The 22,655-nt window shown below is 39.0% G+C and overlaps 1 protein-coding gene across 1 annotated transcript in view; it reads left to right on the top strand.

The window, feature by feature from the left end:
* The window catches only part of CAPZB (capping actin protein of muscle Z-line subunit beta), a 109,813-nt gene that overhangs the window by 26,811 nt on the left and 60,347 nt on the right, over positions 1-22,655 (top strand). The window contains exon 2 of the mRNA XM_077837293.1: positions 3,619-3,708. Within this exon, the coding sequence (XP_077693419.1) occupies positions 3,619-3,708 (90 nt within the window). The remainder of the gene's footprint in view (positions 1-3,618; positions 3,709-22,655) is intronic.

Genomic DNA, 22,655 nt, shown 5'->3' with positions numbered 1-22,655 from the left:
CCGTTCAACCTTTTGTTTTTCTTCATTGAAAGATAGTGGGCTGCTCTAGATTACTGGATTTTTCTTGCTGTGTTTGCCATCTGAAGAGCAAGGGCTTGTTCCTTAATACTGAAGGGATGGGAAGTGATCACTGTCCATGTGCTTCCCTTCTGTGTGATGTGAGTTCCCTGTTCTGTGAACAAATCCTCTTGAAACAGACAAGTATAGTGACTGGAGTTCACAATAAATATCTGACTATGTCTATTACTTGCATAATTTACAAGCATACCTAGTATCAAAAACATTTAATGTTCTAGCATTCCAGTCTAGTTGCCATATTCTCATTATTCAAGGCGGAAATCAGGCTTTCTGTAGGAAGTCCATGTGTTCAACTCAAATCCCAGAGTTACTACTTAAAACAAGTGATTTGATTTAACTGATGGCAGGGCCACATTTGCAATTTGTAGACCTAGAGCTGGATACTGTAACTTAAATAATGGCAGGTGAAATCTGCTCCATTTTCTCTGTAACACAGGTGGAAACTACATCTCCCAGTATGCAGTGTTTCATCGTGATTGACTTATAGACCCTACTATTTTGAAAGAACAAGTATGAAGTGGCCAAATAGATTCCCCTTGTGTATATTTTTCTCAATCCCATTTTGTTGCATTAGTGCAACCTGTTTTTAAATGTTTCCCCTCTAAGAGAAGAGAAGGGTGTTCTGTTAATGGAATAACACTCTATTACCATTTATAATGTAATCCCATATTCCTTTTAGTTATATCAGTTTGCTCTCAGTGAAGGTAGAGGTTGGGATTTCTAGAAGAGCCTAAGGGATTTAAATGCCTAGATCTCATTTATTTTAATTGTAATTGGATGCCTAACTCAAGATCCTCTGAAAATCCCAACAATAAGAAATAGGAGCATCCTGGGGTCTTTTGTGAGTTTCTGAATCCTTGTCTGGCAATCCGACTTGTCCAGTTAACCCCATAGCCAGCCTAGTTTAACTAGATTTGTAGTGCCCTAGCCTTGATTGTCTGAAGACTTAAGTTCATAATGAAAAGCAAATCTGTTTTATCAGTCTCCCACTTGTCAAGTAAGATGGCACAATTCCTCTAATTGGTTAGCTTGGAAACATTCCCTCTTCTCGCAAACTAGTCGCCATTGGCTTTTAGTGGAACTTAAGCACACATCAATCACTTTTGAAAATGGGACTTAGATTTTTAGGGTAAAATTTTCAAAAGCACTAACACTGATGTGGTGAAATGCTCTTTAGAAGCTGAATTTGTACCTCACAAAGCAATCTCTAATCAGCTTTAACTTCAGCTAAAGAACAGTCATATGCAGCAGGATTGTTGGAGGTTTATAAAAACAGCATAAAATAGCTAGCGCTTCTTTTGATAGTGAACGCTATGGATAGAGGGGTGGATTTTTTATTTTTATTTATTTGCAGAGCATAGTAACTGTCTGCTAAATTTGGAGCTCCGTTCCTTCCTAATTGCTAAGGTGCTGCTGTAGCAGAAAGGAAACTCTTCCTGGTTCCCTCTAAGGTATTGCGGGTGCTCTAGTACTGTTAACTCAGTTACTTAAATAGTCAAGACACTCTTGGAGAATGGGAACTCTGTGGGTTTGGGGACAGCAATAGAGAGCGAAAACTAAGAGCAATGTAAGGTGATGCTGGAAATGCTTGATAAAAATGAAGAACCAGCCTATTCTACTGACCTGCTGAACCAAAATATGAGCAAAAGTGGTGTTGAGATTACCTCTGATGCCACTGGATAAAGCTTGTACAGTGCTGCAGCTTCTACTGATGTGTGCCTGCTAGTAAGAAGTGTATGTTTGAGGAGATGGCAGGAACAGGGTACAGCTGGTGAACCTACTGTTGCAGAAATGTTCTGAAATAAAGGGCACACTTGAGTGTGGCTGCAGATAAACTTTATTCATCACAAATTAATATCTATGGCATTAGTTAAATAGAGGAATTGGATAAATTGGGAGGGTCATTTTAATGATGTGGTATTTGGTCGCTTTTGCATTGCAATGGAAAAGGATGACTCTAACCACTAAAAAGCATTGGAAGTTTCTGGTTTCTTGTAATGAATTGTGCCTCTGCTTACTGTACTGTGAAGTGTTTACTCTTCAGTGTATGTGTTTTCAGGATTCATCTCCAAGGGGGGGGGGAGGGGGGCAGAGAGGAAACGCTGCAGAGACCTCTGATTTCTGCAACTCTTGTATCTCCATATCCAATCCTAAACCCTATGCATGGCTTGCATTTGTCTGGTACAAGTGATGAAATGCTGATTCTACTTAAGGCCTAAATTAGGACATGGTTTGTTTTTCTATGTAACTGATGTGTAAAGTGCCAATAAATACAACTAGGTAATATGGAGAAAAATCACTGTAGAAGACAGGGATGTTTTGAGAACAAGAGGGGTGTTTTTGTGCTGCTGTCTGACAAAGAATGCCTGGTTGCATCTAGTCTCGTTCTACCTTTTGGATAAGGAGCAGCCTATGTATTTCTTGCTGTATTTCTTATTTAGATATTTTGTGCGTCCACAGTTTAAATAGTGTATACTATGGTGTTACCTGATAAAGCACACAAAACCGTGTTGGAACACACAATGGCTAACCAATCTACTGAAGGAGATCCACAACTCTGTCAGGGTTTTCTCTCGGGCCAGTTAAATTGCAGACTCCACCACAGGAGGTGGGTATCAAAGGATGCATGTGTATCTGGACTGATGAACACCTATATTTTCATTAGTAAAGGAGGGTAATGAAGGGCTCTAACAGGGCTTTAATCTATTACCTCAAGATGCAGAGGTGTCATAGTATGTTGGCTTAATCTGTGTAATGTCTTCTGTATTGTCATGCACAGGGGTCAAGGCAAGGCCAACTATTTCCACAGATATCTATATCTATGATCTGGGCAACTTTTAGGCTGTTTGGCCTATTTTGACTTAGAATAATATCAAGCAGGCCTTCTTACCTTTTCTACTTCACCTTTTTGGTCAGTTTTGGTACATTAGTGTCTTCTAAAAAAAATGAAAAGAACTGGTGTACTAGATTTATTGATGGAGCCCTGATAAGTGTCTACTACACTTGGATAGGAAGCTGTTAGTGAATGGTAGTCAGCTGTGGTTAGCGTGGAACTTGAACTTGTCCCTGATAGGCATTTTAAGCCCTGACCTAATGTGGTGGCTGAAGTCTTGTTAGCTTGCAGTAGCATTAGCTGCCACTTGGAGGAAACCCATGATTCTAAAGATCTGAACAGGAAGACTCAAAAGTAGGCTCCTTTGCATCTGCTTTTTTTAATGCCATATTCAGTAATGCAGAAGTAAGTCCTTGTACTGTAGGAAACTCATGCAATAGAATATGAATGAAGTTAGTTGTCTGGTATCACCAGAGGTTACTAAATTCTATTTTAAATATATATACATAGTTAAAAGGTGACACACTCTTTGCAGCTGGAGCCAAATCCTCTAGCCGTATGTAGAACAGTATTGTGATGGAAAGCAACTGAAGTGCTTCTCTTTTTTTTTTTTTGTTTAGCTGTGATGCATTGTCCGCATTCATAGACTGAACACACACTACTTTTCTGCACTAATTGCAAGTGACCAATTTTTCTTCTTTCCCCAGAGTGACCAGCAGCTGGATTGTGCCTTGGATTTAATGAGGCGTCTGCCTCCTCAGCAGATAGAGAAAAACCTCAGTGACCTGATTGATTTGGTAAGTGGCATTAATGGGCTAAAACAATACTGAGCATCCATAGGTGGGGCAGGAGAGAGATGGTTTATTATGTGACCATTCAGAGGTGTGGTGGCTTTGTTTGTAGTTCCGTCTCTGAAATCAACTGAACAGATAGCTTTGACCGTGCATCAGAGGTAGGTCCCTGACCTTGTTGGGAAAGCCACTTCTCTCTCTCAGGTCACTTGGCTTTCCTTAATTTCTTATCGGAAGTGGGTGTTCCTCCTTGATGGTTTTTTTTTAAAAAAAAATCATTAGAGAACCTTCTGAAAAGGACACTAATGTATGCATGCATGTTTTAAGTCTGGGCGAGTAGGCATTAGTAACACTCGGAATGTAGGGTCATCCCAATTTTAAAGACCATACTCAACAATGTAACTTCTTCGCTGTAGTTCATCAAAACTTTGTATGATGCACTTCCCATCACTACTTACCAGGATATTTGTATAATGGATGCTACTCCTCAGACTGCCTTTGTGCTAGTCCCAAATCCGTTTTGGGCTGCCACAATTTGAAGTCTGACACAAGTGCCTCTTCTGTAGTTAAAGCAACGATTCTCAAACTTTTGTACTGGTGACCCCTTTCACACAGGAAGCCTCTGTGTGTGACTCTTTCTCTTCCCCCCCCCCCCATTAAAAATACAGTTTTTATATTAAACACTATTATAAATGCTGGAGGCGAAGTGGAGTTTGGGGGTGGAGGCTGACTGCTCTTGCGCCCCATGTAATAATCTCATGCCCCCCTGAGGGGTGTCAACCCCCAGTTTGAGAACCCCTGCGTTAGAGTGATGTCAGATATTCAAAAGCCGATGAATTAATTGGATTGCTGTAGGCTGGGTATTCAGCATATGTTGCTATGAGGACCCCATTTTTAAACATGAGAAGAGCAGCCCACTCTAGGTGGTCTATTTCTGCTGCTGACAAATGCATGCTCAAATGGCTTGAGGGTGAATGTGAATACTTAGTGGGAATATTCTTCTAACAAACTTGGATGGGTGTTGGGAAGCTTAACTTTTTTCTCTAGAAAGACCTTTTGGTCTACATATGTGTTAGAACTGTAAGTTATTGATGTGCTGGTATGGTGCATGCTCCAAGGGAATTGCTATAATGCTAGTATATGAAGACTCGGAAACCTGGGATTTCTGAAGAGTATCAGATACTTCAAAGAGAAAATGACTCCACACTATGCGGTCTGCAGTCCAGTGAACGTTTTTAAACTAGTTTAAACTTTGTGTAAGTGGTCAGATTTCCCTTCTTCCCCCAAAGTATGTTTCGCTTTCCTGGTGAATTACAGTGGGTGGAAACAAATCCCTTGTGAGGGGAGAAAAAAGCATAGTTAGATCTCTGCCAGACTGTACAGTTACTTGTCCGGTCACTTTCTCTTAGCATGAAGTATTAAATCTCCCTTAAAACTCTGGATTTGTGCCACATACACAATCTCATTTATGGAGAAACAAAGCAGATGCAGATTACCAGAATATGGATATATTGCACACACCCTATTTTACTATGATAGCTGGCAAAACTGATTCTGTTCTCTTGAAATACGTACAACAATCCAAAGAGGCTTCCTTTGAGTTTGATATTTTGACCTAGGCTTGCTTGTACTGCAAGCTTTGTGGGGGGCAGGGCTATGTAACTCAAAGAGCATCTTGCAGACCAGGGCTTTGTTACTGTAATATAACATTAAATTTAAAAGAGGGGGAGGCTTAACATAATCCATGGGCAAGAAGAGTCCAGTCTTAGTACGTGTTGACACTGGAACACCCTAAGCCCTGCACCAGGGAGTTCACTTCTCGAAGCTAACATTTCTGCAGATAGTCACGACTTGACTTAATATTTAGAGCAAGAAACACTAGTATAAGTGTCCGAGCTGCTTCTCGTGTTTTATATACAGAATAGTTGCTGCTTGGGTTCAATTGACTTTGTCTGGAGGGCTGCTCTTAATGTAGCTGGACAGGTCTGCTATAAAGTATTATCATGACTGGGCCCCAGGCCCTTCTGGATAAGGTAGTATGTCACAGGAACTGTTCAGATTTGTAGTGTCTAAGCAAGTCTTGCAAATCAGTGCAGTTGTATGTGCTTGGGAACTAGGGGTGGTGCAGAAAGGGAAAAGACCTTGCAACTTGACCAGGATTTTGGTATTTGATCTAGTATGTTCTCGGCATATTCCTCCTTCAGCAACTGGAGGTGCCCTCCAGAAATAGAAACTGCAAAAGGGGCTGCAAGCTGTTGAAATGTGTATGCTGATCTGGGTCAGACCGACAACTAGATTGCATGTGCAGGTTATGTGAAAAGGTTCAAGGAAACTGCTGCTAATACCATGCTGTGACTTAAGTTGGTTCTCTAGTGTTGCACTGGCTTAATGAATTTATGGAGGCAGGAAGAGAAGATAAAGAAAACAGAACTATCCTAAAGGAAATAGCCACCACACACTTTGGAGGCATCTCATTCGAACATGGTTTAATCTGAAATGTTATAATACTTCTATTGCTGACTGGGAGTCATTCATTCAACTTCAAAGAAAAATGTAAGATACCAAACTGGTAATAAATCTAACATGTAGCCATTATCCCATTATTAACCTTTTATTACAGTGACTATCAGGCCCCATCAAGATCACCCCCGTTGTCCTAGGTGTTGTACAAACTTACAGGAGACAGTCTGCACCAAAGGGCTTAGTGTAATTTAAAACAAGTGGGTGATCAGAGGGGGCTGGGGATGAAGGCAGAGGTTTATAATGTTCGGAACATCTGGTCACAGACAAGCTGTGTGCACAACTAGCAGATTCAAGGCTATTTTTAAATATTAAATCTGTCCGAACTGATCACCATCTTAGCCATTATCAGTTGGCAATTTTCTACCATGAAGCCAATAGTAGGTTTTAATGTGGAGAAGAGTGTTCACTCTAAGGAGCTAAATGGAAGAAGGCTCTTGTGGGAGAAACAACTCAGCAGATGAAGGCTGACCCAGGAGATAGGAGAGCAGATAGGAAAAGGTCAGAGTGCAATGTGAAAAGTTCAGTGGGGCTCATCTAATGTAAATTGCTAGGAATAGCTGTAGTGGAGGCTGCAGAAGTTGGAGGAAAGTTGTGTGTTTGTGGCCTAGACAAGAGATCACACAATGGATGTGAAAGTAAAGGACAGATCTCAAAACGATGGAAGAAGAAATGGCAATATTTGGATAGGACCTAGATGTGTACTGCCAGACTGTGGCACTGAGCTATTGAGAGGTGATATTGGGGAGGGTGGTAAGGGAGTGGGGAGGAAGAGAGAAGACTTTTTGGAAGGGAAGTTTGGTAGCTCAGTTTTGGTCAAGTTGATGGCAAAGGTCCTTGAGCCAGCTGTCAAAGAGACATGGAACAGGATGGACGGAAACAGCTCAAGAATAGAAGTGCTGACTTGAGTCATTGGGATTAAAATTGTGGACACAGTCATTTAGTGATGGAGACATCATGGCCTGATCTCTGTACGATCCTTACCAAAAGTGGAAAAGCGGAGGAGGACCCATCAAATGAGAACAGAAGGATTGAAGATCGGAGGTAGGAGACCCAGAAGGTGGTGTCCAGATGTGGCTGGCAGCACTTCAAGGTTTTAAGAGGAGATGGTATATTAATTGGTATCAAAGTATAGGGAGATGCAGGAGGAGGCCCTTGCTGTGAGGGAGTCTTGTCTGCCTGCTGCAGATCACCTCCCTGACTCTACCAGCCTGTGACAATGCAAGCATGCAGGCCTCACTCTGTATAAGTTAGCGATAGGCACACAGCAACCCACAAGTCTTCCAAGTGTCCCTCTGGAATGCCTAGTCCCTGTTTCGCTGAACTATGTTCTTTTACTCCCAAAGGAATAGTACACACAAGTTATACAATATTCAATTCAGGATCACCACTCGGCATAACGTATGAATCTAAATATATTTGTTTAAAAAAAAAAAACAAACAAACCCACATATTCTACTGATAGTAAGTAAGAATATTGGAAACAAATGGTTACACATAAAACAATCATAATATGCTTTGTAGAACCTAAACTTAACTCAAGACATTCCCCTGTTTCCTACAGGATAGTTTAGCCCAAATACTTTTTCAGCACTTTCAGCCAGCATGGCTGAGATCCCCCTTTCCTAAGATCAAGCCTGCTGGCAGCTTGTTCTCACAGAGTGAAGGATGCCAAAGCATCTCTCTACACCCCTTATGTATGATAACAGACTTCTGATCTTCACCTGAAAACAGCTGCCCCCTCTTTACCTCCTCCTTTTAAATTTCCTTCTGAAGTCTCCAAAAGCTCTTCATTAGCATTAGACTCCATATGCTAACACTTCTGTTGTAAGATACACAATGGTTCACCAGGAAGCTAAACATCTCCCACATCCTGTCTGGAGAAGTTTGTCTTGGGAAACGCTACCTGTGAGTGACCTGCCTTTAACTACAGGGCTTAGGCAACATAACTTTCAACATATAGAACTGCTTACATATTTTCCATGCATCTTGCAATGATTATGGTGACCACTGTGACACGTGCTTTCAGTAGAGACCTTACATGACCCCCTTTAGTGAATCCAAGGGATCCCTGTACCACTATGACCCTCTGTTCCTTCTGCCAGTTGGCATTAAAAGCTTCCTGGGACAAAAGTAAAGATCCTTAAAGTCAAACTAAGTTCTTAAGCAGCATTTTTCTTTCTTTGCCTATCTATAAGTTTGTTGTTCATGGAAATATTTTGTCGTTTTATGTGTGTACAGTGAAATTAATGTTAACCAGTACGTACAGATAAAAATCTAAACCTTCCAAGCGTTGCTATAAGATTTTAAGAGCAGTTTCAGCAGAGAAGATTCTTGTGACCTCCAAGATGCTGCTTTCCAGAAGTTTCTTAAAGTTAAAGCTGAAATGCCGAGTCAAAACTTGAAGCACTGTCTTCTAAGTAATTCTTGCTCTTGCTGCTGCTGCCTCAGACTCCGTATGTTGAATCTAAAGTATAATTGTGTGCTTAGTCTCATTTTAATCTCCCAATGAGCAACAGGTCACTAATAGCTGGTAAAATCAGGAAAAAATAGACTCTGCCTTCACTTAGGGTTTCCTGAACCTGTGGAATTCACAGGCACATGAATTCACTCATATAGCATGGCTGGCTTTAAAAAAAGCTGGGTAAATTTCCTGATGGTGGTTAAATAAGCTAAGGTCAAGGTAATCCACATTGCGTGCCAGGATGTAAGCTATTCATTGCAAGGGTCAGGAAGGAATTTTTTCCCAGCCCACTCGCAGGTAAAGCCCTTTGTAACTGGCTAGATTTTTATAACCTGGGTTTTTGGTAATCTCCTGAAGTCGCTTGTCCCTGCTGGAGCCAAAGGTAGGATACAGACTTATTGGTCTCAATGATCTGACTACGGCAAATCTTGCTTCTTGTGAAGCTTTGAAGAATAAACAGTTATTAAAACTTGAGCCAGTACAAAAAATATCCAGAACAAGTTGTTTAGGAAACTTCATGGGAAGTCTTGATTTAAATAATTGGTTTGAATCTTCTAATAGCGCTGAAAATTGTTGGTTACTTCTAAATGTTTGAATTACTTTTTGGAAGGTGCTTATTAGTGCTCTGCATGCTTTCCATCAGCAACACTCTCTATAGGCTTCTTGTTCATATTGAAAGGGTAATATGAAACAGACCAGTTTGGACCATTCCCGTTAGAATACGAGCCCATATGATGTGGTATTTCCCCCACTAGTGACAGTGCAGTCTCTGCTGGAGACTGAACATGAAGCTGTCTCTCTGAGATTTATTAGAACACCTCCTCGTCCGCGCTGTCAGATTGCCATAGGGTAAGGGTACACAACCCTTGCAACACGGTGTCACATGGTCACCACTCCAAGAGCCAGAGGTCTGCACTGAAAGTGGATAAAAATCAGTTACTCCTTTTAAAAATAATTCTGTTAATACCTATTTTCTTAAAAAAAACAAAAAAAAACAAACCTCACATTTTATTTGAAAGTATACTTAAGACGTTAGTTTATTATGATGTACTAATTTAAATAGGCTGCATCATTGTGCCTTCAAATTTCAGTGAGTTAAAAGATGCTGTTTAACTAGATACCGAATCGAAGGAAAACATCTTTAACTTTTGAGATCTGTTCAAGTTCTATAATTCAGTAAATTACATTGTGACATTTAATATCTATTTTCATTCTTTACAGTGGAGTGAGTGCTGGTATTTACATTTTTCCAAATGTAAGCACTTTCAGCTTTTCTTCAGAAAAGATTTTGCCTTAAATACTGTTCTTCAGTTTAGTTAGTAGGTGCAGAGAGTATTTTCTCTTGACTAGTTGGTTCAAATTTCAGAAATTGAATAGGAATTGGAAAAGCAGGAAAGCTTGTTTTTCCTCTTCCTATCTATCAATAAAAAACAGGTGGGAGAGGATAAGTGCCTTTGAAGCCAGGTTGAAGTCGAGGGAGGTGGAAGTCAAGGGACTGAAACAATCAATTCACTAACTACAGTTAGTGCATTCTTTGTTTAATCATTTTTAAATGCAAAACCCATCTTGATGTTTTTAATGTGTCCAACATATTTAAGGTAATTTTGTTTATTAATTAAACAAAGTGCTATTTGTGCATTTAATTGAATTCCAGTTTCCACCTAAATGCAGCCTGCCACAAATACCTTCCTCCCTCCTGAGTTTTCTAACATAACAAAAAAAAAAAAAAAATGTAAAAACGGAGTATCTGAATAAATATTTGGCCTTTATAACTGCTTAAATATAGTGTTGCCTTACCATTACGTTTGGTACTTTTTGCTAGCCAGGAGGCAATATTTAGTTGCCAATCAACATGCTTTAATGTTTGTACCAACCAATTTGAATCTTTCTTTAGGAAAATAGGTTGAGTACAAATGCAAAACCAGATTAAAATTGATTTTAAATCAAGGTTTCCTGCTTGCTGATTTTAAACTAGATTTTAATCCCCCCCCACCTCCGCCTGCACTTAATTTTGATTTATTTCCATATATTTACATTAATTTTGTCCATTTGTACTCCCATGATGTACTTAATCCCATACTTCTGGGGAGAAGCACATTTTGGTATTAACAGTGCTACACATTCCAAAATCTTGAGTCAGGACCCCCCCAAATTGAGACTGTTAGTCTCAACTAATGTTGGAGGGTTTGTTTTGTTTTTTTGGCTGCTTTGTTTTGATCCTTTAGAGTTCATGTCTTCAACTTTTTCACTGTAACATTGTAGGGATAGGAACTTCATTTTGTTTTAAATGAAAGCTCAGATTCTCAATCACATGACTCCAGGAGCTGGAGCTTTAAAAAAATTAAACTTGTGATAACATGTCAGCAGCGGCATCTCTTGCCATATAATCTTATAGCTGTCTCCTTCTGTTTCTATCCTTTTTCTATCACTTTTCCCATGTTCCCTGCTAAAACCACTTCTGTCCTTCCTGTTCCTACCCAAACTTTTTTTCTGGTCTGTCTGCAGCTCTTTGCCAGTTAATCAAGAGGTACCTTTCCCTTCCCAGGCTACTCACAACCTGCAGAGAGCTCTTCCTTTCCCTCTTCAAGGTCCTGACAATAATGCAGCTGTGCTCCCTTTTAGCCCAGCTGGTATTTACTACTTAGTTCTGTTAGCAACTCTTAGACACCTGCCTGAACAGACAAGTCACTTCCAGTGATTAACAATGGTTATGACCAACATTTCTTTCTTCTACCTTCTGAATTCTGGCAGTGACTAAGAATTGTAGACAAATATATTTGCCATGGACTATGTGCTTGTATTAGGGTGACCGGACAGCAAGTGTGAAAAATCGGGATGGGGGTGGGGGGTAATAGGAGCCTATATAAGAAAAAGACCCCAAAATCAGGACTGTCCCTATAAAATTGGGACATCTGGTCACCCTAGCTTGTATTAATTGTGGATTTTTTTTTAAATTGAAAGAGTGCAAACACAAAACATTTACTGTGTTTATGAAATTGATACTGCATTTTGAAAAAGCTTGCTCACAACCCACCTTCTCCTGTGATGCATATGGAAAATTTTCAAAAGGGCCTAAATGATTTTTATCCTCCCATGTCCCAAAGCATTCTGAAAAATTTACCCATGATCCTGTGTGCCATCTTTCAGTTGGGTTTTGTACAGATCACGGTCATAACCAACATATTGCTGACAACATTACAAGATTAAACAGGGAAGATGGTCTGGGTCTTACATGCATGCAAAAGTTTCAATAACTAATGTGGCAAAAACTGACATCTGTAGGTTTATGCTTTGTCAAATTGTTCAGAAGTACACCAGTATTAAATTCCCTCATTTAAAATTCTTCTCTCTGTCAAGGTGGTATCCGTTTGCTGCTCATTAAGTATATTAATAAAAATTCAACAACTCATTGCCAACATGAACTTGTGCAGCCCCTTAAAACTAACTGTATATTACTGCCATCAAGTGTTGTTGACTGGGGAAAAGGGTCAGACTTGAACATGAAATAATAAGGTAGGAAGAAGACTGAAACTTTTTTGGGTCACTGGCCCTCATCAGACCAAACACTTTTCATTCATTAGCAAAACTGTTTGTGGTTTACCCTTTTGCCACATCTGTTGTTGCTTTCTCCCACTGCAGAGCCTGCAATTAGAGTTCATTAGAGACCTTGTCAATCATGAGACTCCAGAAGTCCCGCCTGAAAGAACCTGTGCATGGTGCTGGTAATGTGCCTTGGCATGGAACGCTCTGCTTCGAATTTAATTAGTAATTATTTGTAAACAGACTACTCACAGGCTGTCAGAATGCACAAGATAACTTTAAAATCACTTCGAAAAAAGACTTTAGGGTAGGAAGCTGCTACTTTTTAAGGATCATTAGCTTAAACTAGAACAGTGTTTTTAAGCAGGAAGTTAGCGTAACTGAAGCCTTGAAATGGGTACCTGACAGCAGTCCATGGGGTATGTTGGTGTTTAATAGAAGGTACTGTATTTGTCCATTAAACTGTTCAGTGTTCACTTAAACTGAATTGCCATGATGATGGACCAAGTGGAATGACCCAAAAACATGGATACAAGTCTTGTAACAGTACCTGCTATGTATTTACTTTAACTCATAGCCTATATTGCCTCAATTATTTATTCCCTTAGGTTGGTGTTTTCATTGTTTGAGAAAATAACTTGTGCTGTCAACAATTCTCCACCTTTTTAATAATAATTTTAAAAAAAACCTTCAAGCATGCATCTACTTTCTTCTCTCACACCAAATTGGCAGGCAGATTTCTCTAGAAAAGGAAGGTAGTGAATGAAACCCCTTCTGGATGATATTTGATTCGTAGTATGAGTATGGTGGATCAAATTATTTCACCTAGAACAGGGTGTCAGATTTGGGTGGGGAAGGGGAAAGAAGCTGGTGGTCTTCATGTTTGGTACAGTTTTAGAGTAGCTGGATGGTTATCTTAACATGCTCAGAGTTATAGCTAAAAATATGACAAGGAAGCCTTATGAGGACTGTCTAAAAGTTGATGATGCCTATTGAAATGAAAAGGAGTAGTTTGTCACCTTATGAAACATTTTCTGAATCCGTGTGCTTGTGGCAGGAGAACATTCCACGGATGCAAACTTGTTTTAAAGTTTCTATCCTTGCAGGCTGACTATCTGCAGAAGCTTAGTTTCTGCAGACCATTCATCAGAAGAGTGCTGACGTGGTATACTACTTAGTATAGAGTTGATGTAGTCTTCCCATAAGGAGGGCAACATGATAAAAAGAAAAATGAGGATCAAGAAGCAGCTCAAATCCTTCATGTGTGGTTCTAAGATATTTAAAAGATGAAGTGCACCCTGGAATAGTTGAAGCAATTCCAGTGTTTTACAATGAATGCATGGCTACTTCCATTCTTCAGATATTGGGAGAACGTGCTCTTGAGGACCCACGTGATAACTGCAGTGTAAAAAGGGGAATCGGATGGAAATGAGGTGCCCCTCTTTAGTCTGGGAGGATTGTTTTTGACTCTGGTACTTCAGCTCTGCAGATGTTCCAGTCTCTACCAGTTTAAAAGACATCAGAAATGGTTATTAACGTGGATTCCCCCTTAGCACTGTTACTAAGTTTTCCCCTTTTGTTTTAGCGGGGTGACTGACTAGACTATCTTCCTGACAAAGCAAGTCCCCAAAAGAGCATTAACCTTCACTACTCAGCATGCTGTCTAATCAGGCTTTCCACTAGTGCCCCTGTGCCTGAAGGATTTTCCTACTGAATACTTAATCTGGATGTTAACCTGGCTGGGTTCTTTAATCTAAATTGTACATGTATAGACTGAGAGAATTTAGTTCTAGGGGGAAAAAGGATAATACTTGCCCTGTAAAATAGAGGATTTTAATTAAAAGCAATACACTTCTTGGCTGCAGTGGACATGCAGATTGGCCAAGGGAAGTAGTTGTGCTTACAGCCACAACTTTTCATCAATCTTCAAGGTATGATTACTTTATCAGTGATCTACCAAAATGGAAAAAAATGGTGCTTAAGTCCTTCTTTGCTTTGGTTTATAAGAAGGCTTTGAAAGCTGTTTAGACTTTTACAGTAGAAAATAGGTTTTTTCCCCCCTGCTGTAGAAGAACCTTTTAAAATGATGATGAAGGAAATGACCAGGGTGGATTTAAAAATCAGTGTTTCTTTTTAAAAATAAAATCCAATTTTTTAATTTAAATCCGATTTTAATAGGTTTTCCCCCCTCAAAAAGCATTTTATCTAAAGACTGTTTTTTAATTAAGATACATTATAGCTCAAAGATATCTCATCATGGAATAGATTATAAATTCTAATTCTATAGTATGAGACAATATATTAATGTAATGTTTAAGAAACATTTTGTAAAGGAGTTCCAATAGTTCATGGATTGGAGACCTAATTTTATGGGGTTCCAAGGGCTTTTGTATATATTATTTAGGTTAATTTTTTTATCTACCCAATGGGACTCGGTGCTCAGTCTAGAAGATACCATCAGAGATTTGAAACCATCATTAGTTTTGCAATTCTCAAACTGCAGATTTGTGTCTCTATAGATAACATGCCTGTTAACAGCAAAAATGGTTTAAAATAAATAATACAGATATAAGAGGTGAGAAATCACAGACCTCAACCCTATTGTCCCTCTGCAAATTTGTGTACACAGTCAATCTCTTACCTCTCTAAAAGTGCAAAGTTTCAAAAAGTTCAATGAATAGAAGATTGTTGGGGGAGAAATAGTTCTGGGCAAGGAGAAGAAGTCTAGAGATAAATGTGAGAAGGGAGGGACAGGCAGTATAAACAAAAGTGAAACGGTTTTTGAGCAGCATATTCCAGAAGTCTTGAGGTCTTTCTGAGTGTAGCCTTCATTGATTTGAGATCTACCATACCATTCTCTCATTAGAAAGGGAAACCTATAATGGCAGCAGGCTGTAAAAGAGACCCAGTTTGGGAATAAGAGCCATTCAAGAAATGGTTGCTGCTGATGTTTTAAAGACAGTCTCACCTGTGAACTGGTGGAAGTCATTTAAGCACTTGGATTCAGAGACTGGAAGTGATGATCTCACTTTTAACAGCAATAGCTTCTTCTGCCAGTGTAGAAAGAATATTTTCTTCCTTTGGACTACTTCATTCCAAATTGATAAATTGTTTGGGACCTGAAAAAGCAGGAAAGCTTGTTTTTCTCTTCCAGATTATGAACAAACAGGAAAATGAAGGTGAAGACGACTGAGTTAGCTGCAGAAGCCAATACTTTAAGTTTCTCATGTTGACCTGGCTGATGCAGTCAATTTTAATTTTTGTTTTGCTTTTTTTAAATATTTCATTAACTATTTTAGTTGAAAACAATTTTAACAAACCTGATTTTAAAAAACTTGAATGTTTAACTAAATTAAATTCTTATGCATGTTTTGTTAAAATATTGTTTGCTGTTGAAGAAAAAAGCCTAGACTACATAACGTTGTTGTTGTTTGTTTTTAGTTAAATAAACAATTTAAATGGCTGGCTGATTGTGATCTCCTCTTAATACAGCATGGCAAGAAAATCCTCCAAATATTAATGGTTTAACCTGTTGAATTGGAGATAGTTCACCTCCCAATGACTTCATAAATTTGTGCTTCAATTACCTTTGGTAAATGAAATAACCAATCATTCATTTTCTGATATAGCTGTAAAACTAATGTGAAAAGGTTTTTCAAAATAAATCACTTCAAAAATCTAGAGTGTACCTTCTAGAAATGAAACCTACATCTATCTCTGAGTTGTGAAGAATATGTATTAAGATTATAACAACCAACAAGAATGCACTCTTATGTAGAAATCAGTGATTGAATCGAGTCTTCCTGACTAGTGATTTAAATCAAATCCACCCTGGAAATGACCTCAACAATGAAAGTTGAGCCTCTGAAGGCTTGTCTAAGTGGCGGTGGGGAGCAGTATACCAGTATATACCACTACAATTATATCTCTCTGGACTCTCCAAGTGTACATGGGGAGTTACAGGAATATGGTTATGCTGCTAAAGTCCCCATTCAGACAAGCCTTCAGATGAGTATGAAATTTTAGTCAATTTAAAACTGTTTTTAAACACCTATAACATCAATTCTTTTCCTTTGTAGAGAAGGAGGATCTTTGTTCATCTTCCATCCTTTCAATTAAGGTATTGAAAATAACAATAAAGATGCTCTGAAATTTTAGTGGATCAGTTTGTGGAAGTGCAAGACCAGAGTTGATATTTCTAATATTTCAAGGTGGAAAACAAGCAAACTTAACAATTTTGGGTCTTTAATGTATAAAAAAAAAAAAGTTGAGCTTGAACCTTTTTACTTTTTTTAATTACACAAACTAGCTTACTATAAAGGAGGAAGGGTTACAGTCTTTGCCTCGATTGGAGGTAATCGAGGTACCTGCATGGTGGAACACCATTTGAACAGATGCATCAGAGATGTGTTTGAGTAGATGGTCCTGCTTGATTTTAACTAGTCACCTTATAAAGTTAAAGGCTTGATATCAAGTAGAGGGCATTACCCAACCTCTACATATAGCCTGAAGTACTGTGCATGCTTTCTCTTATCCTTAAACATAAGCCCTGGTATGCTGTTGCTGCCTCTCAGCCATTCATGTTCTAACCTGCAGTGCAGCAACAAATGCAACTATACATGCTTAACTCGTATTAGAATAGGGCAGTGGTGGGCACCAGGATGCATTGATGTTAAGGTACTTTTTAAAAATACACTGAGCCTCAGGGCTGGTCTACACTTGAATTGGTACCTCAGCACATCTGTGGCACTAGTGCATCTGGTGAAGATACTCGATGCCGACGATGCGGGAGCGCTCTCCCATCAGCATAATTACTCCACCTCTGCGAGAGGCAGAAGCTACATAGAGCCAGTGTGGACAGTGCTTAAGTTGTTGTAACTTGCGTCACTCCGGGGGTGTCTTTTTCAGACCCCTGAGTGATGCAATTTAGATCAACTTAAGCAGTAGTATAAACCTGCCTATATGGCCTGTGGCTCTGTTCTGATTCTTCAGAGATGGCTGGGGAAGCCAAATGGATTTTTGACAATAGTGTCCACAGAAACTAGAGCATATTTAAACCACTTATTCAAGCGTTCCCTCACCCCAGAAAGGAAGGGGCGATTAGACTGCTCCATAGGCTCTGCATGCAGTTCCCTAAATTAAAGGGCCCCTGAAAAGTGTTCAGTGCTTCCATCACAAATCTTTTTGTTCTTTTCCAGGGGTTTACCACTTAGCAAGTCTTCTAATAGACTGAAAGCCGTCTCTGTCTGTACAGAGTATCGGGTAGTGTCCAAGGAAGTGGTTTGTAGTCAGAACACTGACAAAAATTTGGGCTTGTATTCAACTTCAGTGTGAGCCTTCCTCCAACTGTGAGTGATTCTTTCAGTTTCCAGATTGATTTGTATTTGGCAAGGACAAATAATTGTCGTATTTATGTTGGAATTCTCTGCATCACACATGAAGGTTTTATGGATGCTGAAAGTCTCAATAAAACATATTATGGATAGAGATTGAGATTTTTCATTTATGCTACAAGATGGATAAGAATTTGAAAAATCGCCTGGACAGAGCCCTACTTATTAAACAAGTCTATGGACAGTTGGTAAATGTTAATGGTTGTAGGGCAAATTGATCTTAACGCGCTAAATTAGTACATACAATCCAGGCTTCAGTTACTTTGAATTAAAATATTTTTCTTTTTGTCTATGGGTGACTTGCTTAGAATAATTTACTTTAAGTGGATATTTCTTCTATATATATACAAAATTAAGTTCTGACATTCTGTGAAACTTCTTCTGCAGTGTACAATTTGAAGTATATTTAATGGCAATATTGTGGGGTTGTAACCCCAGAGCCTGTCTTACACACACAGATGTAAAAATTAATATTGTAATTCCTCTTAAAATAATACTTTTTAAGAACCGTTAAATAGAATAGAATTCTCCAAAATTGCATTTTGTGAGATGACTAGTCTGTGTTGAGCCCTAAAACTAAAAGCTTGTCTGTGCAAGAAGCTTTGCAGCTTTCAGTGTCATCATAGCTAAAGTGGCAAACCCCCTAATAAGGATGGCAGTGGAGGTGCTTTGACTGGTGTAGCTTATTTTGGTTCCCATGCCAGTGTAAGCACACTTACACCAGTGTAACTACACCTATTCTAGGGCTCTTACTAGCATAATTGTCAGCAAAAAACGTACAAACAAACACCATACCTTTTCCTGATACTGTTCTGCTGGTAAAATTTAAGTATAGACCAACCCTAACTCTCTTGGAAAGACGGTTTTCCAAAAAATTCTTCCAGCTGTTAATAATCCAGACAGAGGAAAACTTACTGCTAGCCATTACATTGGTTCACTCGGAAACAACTTAAGTTAAACTCCAATTTAATGTGTACCTAGCATGAATATTATTTGGCTCAACACCACTTACCTGGGATGCTCTTGAATCAGCTTATCAAAACTTAATTGAACTTCAAAACGCCTCTCTACTGTAAAGGGGTTTTTAAGATCCACTTAATAGGTAAACTGAGTCACAAATTAAAATGAGAGACAGTGCACCAAGATAGTAGCTGGAAAGACAGTCTTGTGCTTTAGCCTCTATACTCTCTCCTGTCTCTGGCGTATCTTTTTAAAGATGTTCAGCCCTGATCTGCTAAATACCTGAAAACAAAACAGTCACAGTGCACACCACCAGTTCCTTTGTCTTCATAAAGATAGTCAAAGGTACAATGCTCAATCTTCACAAGTACACTTTTTTTTATTTTATTTTGACTTTTTGGCCAGCTGCACAGAAATAAACATCAATCCTAGGAGGAGTATGAGTCGTTCTCAAATTCATATTACAGCAGAAGAGTGAGGAGTTTGAATTTTGGGTAGGACTTGCATAAACTAGGAAAGCAAATTAAAAGGTACTAATTATGATACAAAAGAAAAATGCAGAAAAAGGAACAAGCACTTACACTAAAATATTTTTTCATGAGCATTAAGTTAGACTTGCCAACAGTATGTATCAAAAAGTGTAGAATATCAATCAGCGACTTAGTTGGATGTCTCTGGTCTAAAGATTTGGAAATGGATGTAATTTCCACTCTCTCCCATACCTTCATCCCAGGAAAGCTGTTTTTTAAAAAAAAAGTCTCTCTTAAAAGAGAAGCGGTAGTATTCCTGGAGATAACCCAGGGTTGTAAGGCATCTCCCTACCATCAGCCCTGAGTGAGATGAAGCCTTGTCTGGGCCTACTGTGGATCAGTTCCCTAAATCCACCAGCCTCTAGCAACACAAGCACTGCCTTCCAGGCCTCTGCAGGCCCTGTTCTTTCTTTTCAGGTAATTGTTTTAAAAAAAAAACAAAAAACTTTTATTGGAGGTGAAGGAGGAAGCTCTGGTCCGTCAGCCAACTCCCAGCTGCTGAGTGGAGGGGAGTGGATCCGTACACTATAAATACAGCAATAGGTGCAGGGAGCAGGTCTGGCTAGGGTGCAGCTCAATTGCTTCCCCACTGGAGCCCAGACACGCCGCGTGAGGGATGGATTTGTATTTCAGCTCACAAAGCACGCCCCGAGCACTCCAAGTGTCCCCTTGCGGTGTCCAGCCATTGTTTCACTGGATGTTCACAGAATTCTGATGCGCTACTCCCAAAGGAATAGTACATGCTATTACACTGCAGGATTACTACTCTGCTCAACACACAGCATGTAAAGAAATGTCTTGTTTTTACCATAAACATATCTAACAGAGTTGAGAAGAAGCAGGTAGAATTAATGGAAACAAATGGTTATATGCAAGATAAAATCATAACATGCTTTCTAGACCTTAAACTTAAGTAACAAAACATTTCCCTATTTCATGAAGGTTAGCTCTCCAAAAACTTCTCTCCCAGTGTCAAACAGCCAAACTGGCTTAGATCCTCCATTCATAAGACAAGCCAGGTGGCAGCTTGTCCTATTGGTGAAGGATGCAGAGTCTGTCCCTGTCCCTACAGTTAGGTTTTTTTTTTTTTTTTACTTTATTCTCTTCACTTACAAACAGTACCCTCTTGTTTTTTCTTCCAGTAAATTTCCCTCCTTGAAGACTTCACAATCCCTTCATTAGCATCCAGCTCAGACTGTAAATAGGCATTCATTCTGAAATATACAACTCAGTCTATATGTAGCAAGACCGGTAGGCAACCATCTCCTGGCTGAAATAAACATGTTTATCACCTTCTGGTCACTATCCCTAACCCGGACCTTAAGGACATAAGTGTCAGTATATAAATGATTCCTTATGTATTATGCATACATATACTTCATGATTCTGATGCTCAGTGTGACACAAGCTTTCAGTAGAGAACTCACATATGATGCCTGTTGGTGAACTAGTATGGAGAGACCAGACCCAGTGGATCCCTATAAGCCTTGTGCACCCCTGTGGTCTCTGCTAATTAGCACGCAGACGGCCCAGCTCATAGAAGCCCAATACATTAAATCACTCTTCTTTTTATGTATAAAAAATCCCTAACTGATCGATAAAAACATAACCATTAAATTTGCAAGTTCAGATATTTGGAAGATCACACCAATGTTGACATAGAACCAGCTTGATGATGCAGCTAAAAAAAGTGCACTCAGACAAATGAAGCACCTCATCGCTGCTTGTGCTTTTGATGCTTTTTTTAAGTGGTATAAAAAAACATAAATCACCTATAGAGGACTCCTGTTTCCTAGGCTGCACAGGTTGCAAAGAACATGAGGCCATAGGTGAAGCCTTTTGAGACTCATTTTAGAAGCTTGGAGTCCTGAAGACTAGATAACATGAAACATAATTCAGACAAGCAAGTGAATAGATGGTTACCTGACTGTCTGGAGAGGGCAGAATATTAAACATTCTGAGATACCTGATGAACCCTTTGAAAAACAGAACTGCATTGCTGACCGAGTGGATTCAAAAGTGAGATCTCTAATGTGGTGCTCCTTCAGAAACTGTTGGCTAGTATGATCAGCAGTGGGCATTCAACAGCTAGATGTTTAAGTATTTGCTGAGGTTCTAAACTGAGTGTTTTTGCCTAAAATAATGGGCTTAGGCACACTGAATAAAAGTCTCAGTGACAGCCAGTTTTCCTTTCAAGTGGCTGTAAATGGAAACTCATCTAGTTAGGAAAGATTACCTTGATGGTAATTCAATCCTGATTTAATATATGTAAATGGTTAAAGGGACACTTCTTAAATTACATTGTAACTTTTTGTTTGCTAACAATCTTAAGTTGTCATTTTAATCTAATTTTCTTCATTCCATTTTCTGTTCTCTGTATTAAGCTTGGATAAAAATTAAATCACTTTCTCTTAGTACTGCAGTGCTTGGGTTGCAAATACTTGAAGGAATATTTATTTATTTATTTTTAAATAACCTTCTGTGGAACTTTAAAGAAATCCATACCTTTATTTGTTGGACTTTTATACAAATCTCAATTTTTGATCAAAAATTGAGTTCCCTTTTTGAAAACTGGAATAGCTGGGGAATAGGTACATCGCTATAATGCACTTCATATTAGTGTTCAGAGTAGCAGCCATGTTAGTCTGTATTCGCAAAAAGAAAAGGAGTACTTGTGGCACCTTAGAGACTAACCAATTTATTTGAGCATAAGCTTTCGATGCATCCGATGAAGTGAGCTGTAGCTCACGAAAGCTTATGCTCAAATAAATTGGTTAGTTTCTAAGGTGCCACAAGTACTCCTTTTCTTTTTTCATATTAGTGTGCTTCTCTAAGTTATAGTTGTTTTTGTTACTGGTGACATCTGCTGGATTCGTGACACAAGTAGTTAAGACCTCCTGGGATTCATAGATTCTGAGGCCAGAAGGGATACACCATTGTGGTGATCTAGTCTGACCTCCTGTCTACAGTAGGCCATAGAATTTCCCTGAAATAATTTCTAGAGCATAACTTTTTAGAAAAACATCCAATCTTGATTTAAAAATGGTCAGCAATGGAGAATCGACCATGATCGTTGGCAAGATGTTCCAAGTAATTACGCTCACTGTTAAAAATTCACACCTTATTTTCGCTCCTAATTTGTCTACCTTCAACTGACAGCCATTGGGTAGATAGTGTTACACCTTTGTCTGCTATATTGAAGAGCCCATTATTAAATACTTGTTTCCCATGAAGATACTTATAGCTTGTAATAGTCACCCCTTACCCTTGTCTTTGTCAGACTCAAGCTAAATACACAGAGTTCCTTATCACTATAAGGCATGCTTTTAAATCCTTCTTAGGGCCCTACCAAATTCCCCGTCATGAAAAACACATCACAGACCGTGAAATCTGTTCTTTTGTGTGCTTTTACCCTATGCTATACAGATTTCACAGGGGAAGAACAGCATTTCTCAAATTAGGGGTTCTGACCCAAAATATAGAGGTAAAATAACCTCTACTTTTACTTGAGGTTCCCTTATTTGTTCATCCAAGGCATTGCATTAG

The sequence above is a fragment of the Eretmochelys imbricata genome, chromosome 18 (genome assembly GCF_965152235.1).
Source record: "Eretmochelys imbricata isolate rEreImb1 chromosome 18, rEreImb1.hap1, whole genome shotgun sequence".
Taxonomy (NCBI): Eukaryota; Metazoa; Chordata; order Testudines; family Cheloniidae; genus Eretmochelys; species Eretmochelys imbricata.
This window is presented reverse-complemented; position numbering and strand designations above follow the sequence as displayed.